This window comes from Microtus ochrogaster, chromosome 7 (assembly GCF_000317375.1).
Source record: "Microtus ochrogaster isolate Prairie Vole_2 chromosome 7, MicOch1.0, whole genome shotgun sequence".
Lineage (NCBI taxonomy): Eukaryota > Metazoa > Chordata > Mammalia > Rodentia > Cricetidae > Microtus > Microtus ochrogaster.
Genome location: NC_022014.1, coordinates 29,326,077 through 29,332,175, shown reverse-complemented (window position 1 = coordinate 29,332,175; position 6,099 = coordinate 29,326,077). Strand labels below are relative to the sequence as shown.

The 6,099-nt window shown below is 48.3% G+C and overlaps 1 protein-coding gene across 1 annotated transcript in view; it reads right to left on the bottom strand.

The window, feature by feature from the left end:
• The window catches only part of Dnah2 (dynein axonemal heavy chain 2), a 131,251-nt gene that overhangs the window by 39,771 nt on the left and 85,381 nt on the right, over positions 1 to 6,099 (bottom strand). Inside the window, exons 42-46 of the mRNA XM_026780620.1 lie at positions 4,107 to 4,325; positions 3,840 to 3,957; positions 3,472 to 3,608; positions 2,289 to 2,426; positions 2,041 to 2,199 (exon numbers count right to left, since the gene is read on the bottom strand). Coding sequence (XP_026636421.1) covers positions 2,041 to 2,199; positions 2,289 to 2,426; positions 3,472 to 3,608; positions 3,840 to 3,957; positions 4,107 to 4,325 — 771 coding nt within the window. The remainder of the gene's footprint in view (positions 1 to 2,040; positions 2,200 to 2,288; positions 2,427 to 3,471; positions 3,609 to 3,839; positions 3,958 to 4,106; positions 4,326 to 6,099) is intronic.

Below are 6,099 nucleotides of genomic sequence, written 5' to 3'. Positions count from 1 at the left end.
GGATCTCTGTGAGTTCGAGGCCAGCCTGGTCTAGAAGAGCTAGTTCCAGGACAGGAACCAAAAAGCTACAGAGAAACCCTGTCTCAAAAATCAAAAAAGAAAACAAAAATAAGAGGAAGAGTGACAAGGAAAGATGAAGACACCTGCTGTGGACTTCTGTCTCCACGTGCACATGCGCACATGCACACACAGTCTCATTAATATGTACGTGCCAAATACAATTAATACTAAGCTTAGTCAGGCATGGTGGCGTACACCTTTGTCAGAAGGATCCAAGCTGCCAGCACAACATAGTGAGAACCTGTCTCAAAACAATTAAGTTCAAATCATTCCAGCTCAATAGTGAACACATCCTACTTAGAGCCCATGGTCTCCCTTCCCTGCCTGAGGGGTCCATGACAGATGCTGTTGTTCTCAAAGCAGGCATGGAGCCCAGAGGGCTGCCTGACTCCGTGTGTGGGAAACAGCCTGCTAACTCAGCATCTTCCCGCCATCTCTGGACATATCACAGAGGCGCAGCCGCGGCCAGAGCTGAGGAGCTCTTGGTAACAGATTCTGGACGGTGATGCTTGGGACTGCAGATAAATTTGCACATGCTTATAATCCCAGGGCAGAGAGGCAGAGGCTTGTCATTAGTCTGAGGCTCACCAGGACTGCACAGAGAATACAATACAGAGACAGGATTATAGGATTCTGTCCAATGTGGAATGATAGACTTGGCTTTGTAACAATCCTCAATCATCAAAATATAGACAGGAAAGGTGGTTGAGGATCTCTGGCCTGTTAGATGAGCCAGGGATTCTGCAGTCAGAGGCCTTATCACTTCCCCAGGAGCCTGCAGCAGTCAGCCAGGCCCCGTCCACCACAACCATGTGGACGAGAAGGCAGGGATAAAAACTTTTGTAGATGGGTTGAAGAGACACGCGATAGGACTTAGCAGAGCATGCTACTCAGGTAAGTATAACCATGGTACTGCAAGCCACACCTTTCTCTTTCTTTCCTTTTCTCTCTCTCTCTCTCTCTCTCTCTCTCTCTCTCTCTCCTCTCTTTCTTTCTTTTTTGAGACAGGGTCTCTCTACATAGCCCTAGCTATCCTGGAATTCACAAGGTAGACCAGGCTAGCCTTGATCTCACAGAGCTCCACCTGCTTCTGCCTTCTGAGGGCTGAGATTAAAGGCTTGTCCCAGTACACCTGGCTCATTTTTCTTTCTTAAGTGGTTTTTGTTCTTTTGTTTTGAGGCAGGGTCTCACTGTGTAGTGCAAGCTGTCCTTGAACTCAATTTACAAACCAGGCTGGCCTAGAATCCTGATCTTCCTACTTGGGCTTCATAAGTCTCTGATTCCAGGTGTGTGCCACTATTCCTGGCCATGACGAATAACTCACAGTGTCGGGGATCTTAACAGCTGTTCATTATATAATCATAGTTTTGTTACCTGGTAACATCGTTAAAAATAATGCAGAGTATTTCTAAAGCAACAATTTAATCTCAACAACAACAATTTGTTTTTAGCCTTTCCTCCTCAATTCTAAATGGAACAAAATTTTTCTGAACTATCAGTTCACCTGGAATTTTCTAGAACATCTCATCAGAAATGGTATATATACCAAGGAATATTAGCCGTGTTTTCAAAGTGCAAAAAAAAGTCAAGGAGTGGAGTATGAGTAGGGAGTATAGGCAGAGCCCCTCCCGAGCTGGTCACGATGTTCCCCTCCCCTTCCCTTCCGTCCTGTGAATGTGAGGCAGGCCTCTGCCACTGAGTTTTCTACTAGTTGTGACATTTAATTCCGAATTCCTAGTCTGGACTTTCAGCTTAGTAAATGTTCAAGCATGTGTATCTATTCATTCATTCACGTTCACACACACACACACACACACACACACACACACACACACCCCTCCTCACCCCTCAGTCAGGCTGAAGCCTCTCCCTAAGTTCCCGGTTCAAATCCTGTTCAAATGGAAGGTGTCCAGGAGGAGCAGCAGCCCCCGCCCCGCCCCACCCTGCCCTGCCCTGTCCCGGACCAGCTGCTCTCCTTACCCCGTTCTCTGGTGTGGCCAGGACAGAGTAGAGCTTACACAGGGAGATGATGCCACTGTACTCGGGGACCGGCACGAGCTCATTGCAGTTATCCTTTTTGAAGTTCAGAATCTTGTTGATGAACTTTTCAAACATGCGCTGGAGGGGCTCCACTTCCGTCTGGGTGTGAGCAGGAAGAGACGCTCTGCTTTGTCCACTGCTGTTTACTCTGGCCCACCCTAGTCACTTCTCCTCCAGTCCCTTTTTACCTTTGGCCGCTTGTCTAGCCATGACTGAACATACGGCTTCCAGCCCAGGTCAATATAGTCAGTGTAGACCATCCCACAGCGAGACACCGTGGCTGGAGAGGCCACGGCCAGGTTCTCCACTTCAAACAAGAGAGACACCTAAAGATACAGACTTTGGTCAGAACCTCATCATCTGCAGCACATCCAGAGTATAAAAACACCCTAGAATTCAGTATATATATATATATATATATATATATATATATATATATATATATATATATATATATATTAGAGAGAGGGGGGGGGTTCTGTAGCTTTGGAGCCTGTCCTGGAACTAGCTCTAGTAGACCAGGCTGACCTTGAACTCACAGAGATCCTCCAGCCTCTGCCTGAGTGCAGGGATTAAAGGCATGCGCCACCCACGTGACCTGAAGTTTATAAAAAGCTGCTTTCTGTGGTAGTTTGAATGAAGAATGGACCACACACGTTCATGTATTTGAGTGTTTAGTCACCAGAGAGTGGCACTATGTTAGGAAGAATGGCCTTGTTGAAGTAGGCATAGCCTCACTAAAGGAAGTGTACCACTGGGGCCCACCCCAGACTCCGTCCCTCTGCCCCTCTGCCTTTGGAGCGGCGTTCTCAGCTCCAGCTATAGCGTCCGCCTGCATGCCAGCATACTCTACCGTGATGAAGACGGACTGAACCTCTGAAACTGAAAGCGAGTTCCCAATTATGGTTTTTCTTATACTAGTTGTCTGGTTTCTGGTGTCTCGTCACAGCAATAGGACAGTGACTCAGACACTTTCTACAAGAAATTAGAGCTTATTCAAAATTATCAGAAAAAAAAATCACTCTCTGGCTTACATGGAAGAAAAGAGTGGGTGGCAGATGCCTATAACATGGCATTTGGGAGGTAGAGGCAGAGGTAGGAAACTCAGGAGTCAAGGTTATCCTTAGCTACCTAGCAAATTCAAGGCTAGCCTAGGTTTATGTGAAATGCCATCTAAAATGAAAGAAAGAGAAGGGGAGGGGAAGGAGAGAGAGGGATGGAGCGAGGAGAAATTAAAGGGGAAAGGTGGGTGTGGCGTCCCAGGAGATCATAACCTTGGTGTAGAATATGAAGGCCACACCTCACAGGCCAGGGGAGATGAAGTCTATACAGTGATTTCGAGACACAAAGCTCCCCAGCAGCCGTCAGCACCTGCTCAGGCATGGAGATGCGCTCTCCATTGATGAGGGTCAGCACTTTATTGTCGTCCATGACAGAGTTCATGCTCTCGATCCACAGTGTGTCCACAGGGCCGTCGAAAAGGATCCATTTCTCATCTGGCTTCTCATCTTAACGCAGGCAGTGGAGGAGGGAACTGAGAGACTTCCCTCTCCCCCTCTCCCCCTCTCCCCCTCTTCCCCTTTCCTTCCTCTCTCTCCCCCTCTCCTCCCTTGTCCTTCTGTGTTTTCAGGCTTTTCCTAGGCATCTTTCACCTTTGCTGGTGCTCCCTGAGTCCAGGGTCCCCACTCTCTCGGGAGCTGCTGACATCTCTACTCTCGCCCACCCGACCCACTGGGTACCTGCGCATGCGGCCCGCATGACACTTGACAAGATGCCATCTGTCCACTCATTGGTGCTGAGGTCATACTCTCCATACAGTTCCCCCAAGGACAGTGCCTTCGGGTTCAAAGGGAACTCCTGAAAAGGACACCAGAAGGGACTTCTGAGGTTCTGGCAGCCCAAACTCCCACTGCCCCTGCCCCTTATGCCGATCCTATCTCTTAGGCTCCTGCTAGGGGTCCGGCCAGCCCCTCCCAGCACCTGCCATGTCAGCGCCCACTGCGTACTCTAACGATGTTGAAATTGGGATCTCCAGCACGGCACAGGGACGTCAGGGAGGCCTGCAGAATTTTCCAGGAGGTGGTCTTGCTGCTGCCAGTGCCACCCACAATCATGGTGGAGTGGCGGGAGTTCTTGGTTTCATACAACTGCAAAACCTTGGTGAGGGTAAACTGTGTGACCTGCAGGCCCATTTCTCGGATCTCCTGCTCAATGGTGTCCCGCAGCTGAGAAAAGCAGAAACCGTCTGAGTCGTCCCAGGGACTCGCAAACACCCTCCAGCGACGGGACAAATAGCGCTAAGGTCTTTGCACTCAAACCCCATCGTTAATTCACTGAGCACTGGCTGGTGGCAGAGGTGAGATACTGAGTGGCATGATGCTTGTCTAGAATATGCAAGGCCCTGGGTTTGATCCTCACTACCAAAGGATGAAGGAAGGCAGGAGGGAGTGGGGGAGGAAGGGAAAGAGAGAGAGGGGGAGGGAAGGAAGGAAGGAAAAAGGCAGGCAGGAAGGCTGGCTTGATGGGTACAAGCATCTGTTACTCAACCATGGGGCCCCAAATCTAGACCCACAGCACCCACACAGAAGTCTGCACACGGCTGTACATGGACCTGCTGCTCCAATGCTATGGCAGAATGGAGACTTTGGGGCTTGATCATTGGGCCTTGCTGGTGACCAGTCATGTACTAGGGGCAGTGGGAGACTCTGTCTCCAAGGAATAAGGTAAAGAGTGACAGATCAGGCCAGCCTGTGTCCTTTTATGACCACTGTGTGTGTGTACCCATGCACACACACTACACACATACACACATGTACGCACGCACACACATGTGCACACCTGCACGCACACACTCACAGGACAGCAAAAGACATTGGGCTCTAAAGTCATCAGCCTGGTTTCTTAGTTTTCAGCTTTGTAATTCTGAGTAGTCTTTTCCTGAAGAACTCATCAGTCTCCTTGTATGTATGATGTCTAGTGCAGCTCTGCACAGTTTTTAGCATTATTCAACAAATACTTATTGAACCTCTATGACACCATGCTAAATACTAGAGATACAGTTGGGAACGAAGTAATTTTACCATGCTGGAAGACCTCACTGTCCTGGGCTGGAGAGATGGCTCAGCACTGACTGCTCTCCCGGAGGACCTGGACTTAGTTCCCAGCACCCACACGGCGGCTCACAACCATCTAGAACTCCAGTTCTGGGGATTCTACATTTTCTTCCGGTCTTTGTGACCAGCATGCATGGGTACACAGGTATACACACAAAATATCCCCGTGCATAACAATACATAATTTTAAAAAGAATCACATAAAGTACTTCTAGACCATAGAAAGTTGCGAGACACAGAAGTGTGTCTATCTCCTTAACTAAATTTTCCAATGATAACGTTCATGTAACTGAGCTCACCAGAAAGAAGCAACATAGAATCTATGCCCAGGATTCTTTTTGGTTGCTTTATCTGTTTTGTTTTTCAGACAGTCTTTTGGGGTTTTTGTTTTGTTTTTTGTTTGTTTGGTTTTTTTTTTTTGTTTTTCGAGACAGGGTTTCTCTGTGGTTTTGGAGCCTGCCTTGGAACTAGCTCTTGTAGACCAGGCTGGTCTCGAACTCACAGAGATCCGCCTGCCTCTGCCTCCCAATGCTGGGATTAAAGGCGTGCGCCACCACTGCCCAGCTCTGATTTTGTTTTTTCAAGACAAGGTTTCTCCGTGTAACAGCTCTGGCTGTCCTGGAAATCACTCTGTAGACGTAAACCAGGCTAACCTTGAATTCACAGAGATGTCTGTCTGTCTCTGTCTCCTGAATGTTGGCATTAAAGGTACGCACCGCCACCGCCTGGCTTCTCTTCTATTTTTTTTTTTAACATATTTTTATTTTATGTCCATTGGCGTTTTGCCTGCATGTATATCTGTGTGTATCAGAAGCCCTGGAACTGTGAAGTTACAGACAGGTGTGAGTTGCCATGTGGGTGCTGGGAATTGAACCTGGGTCCTCTG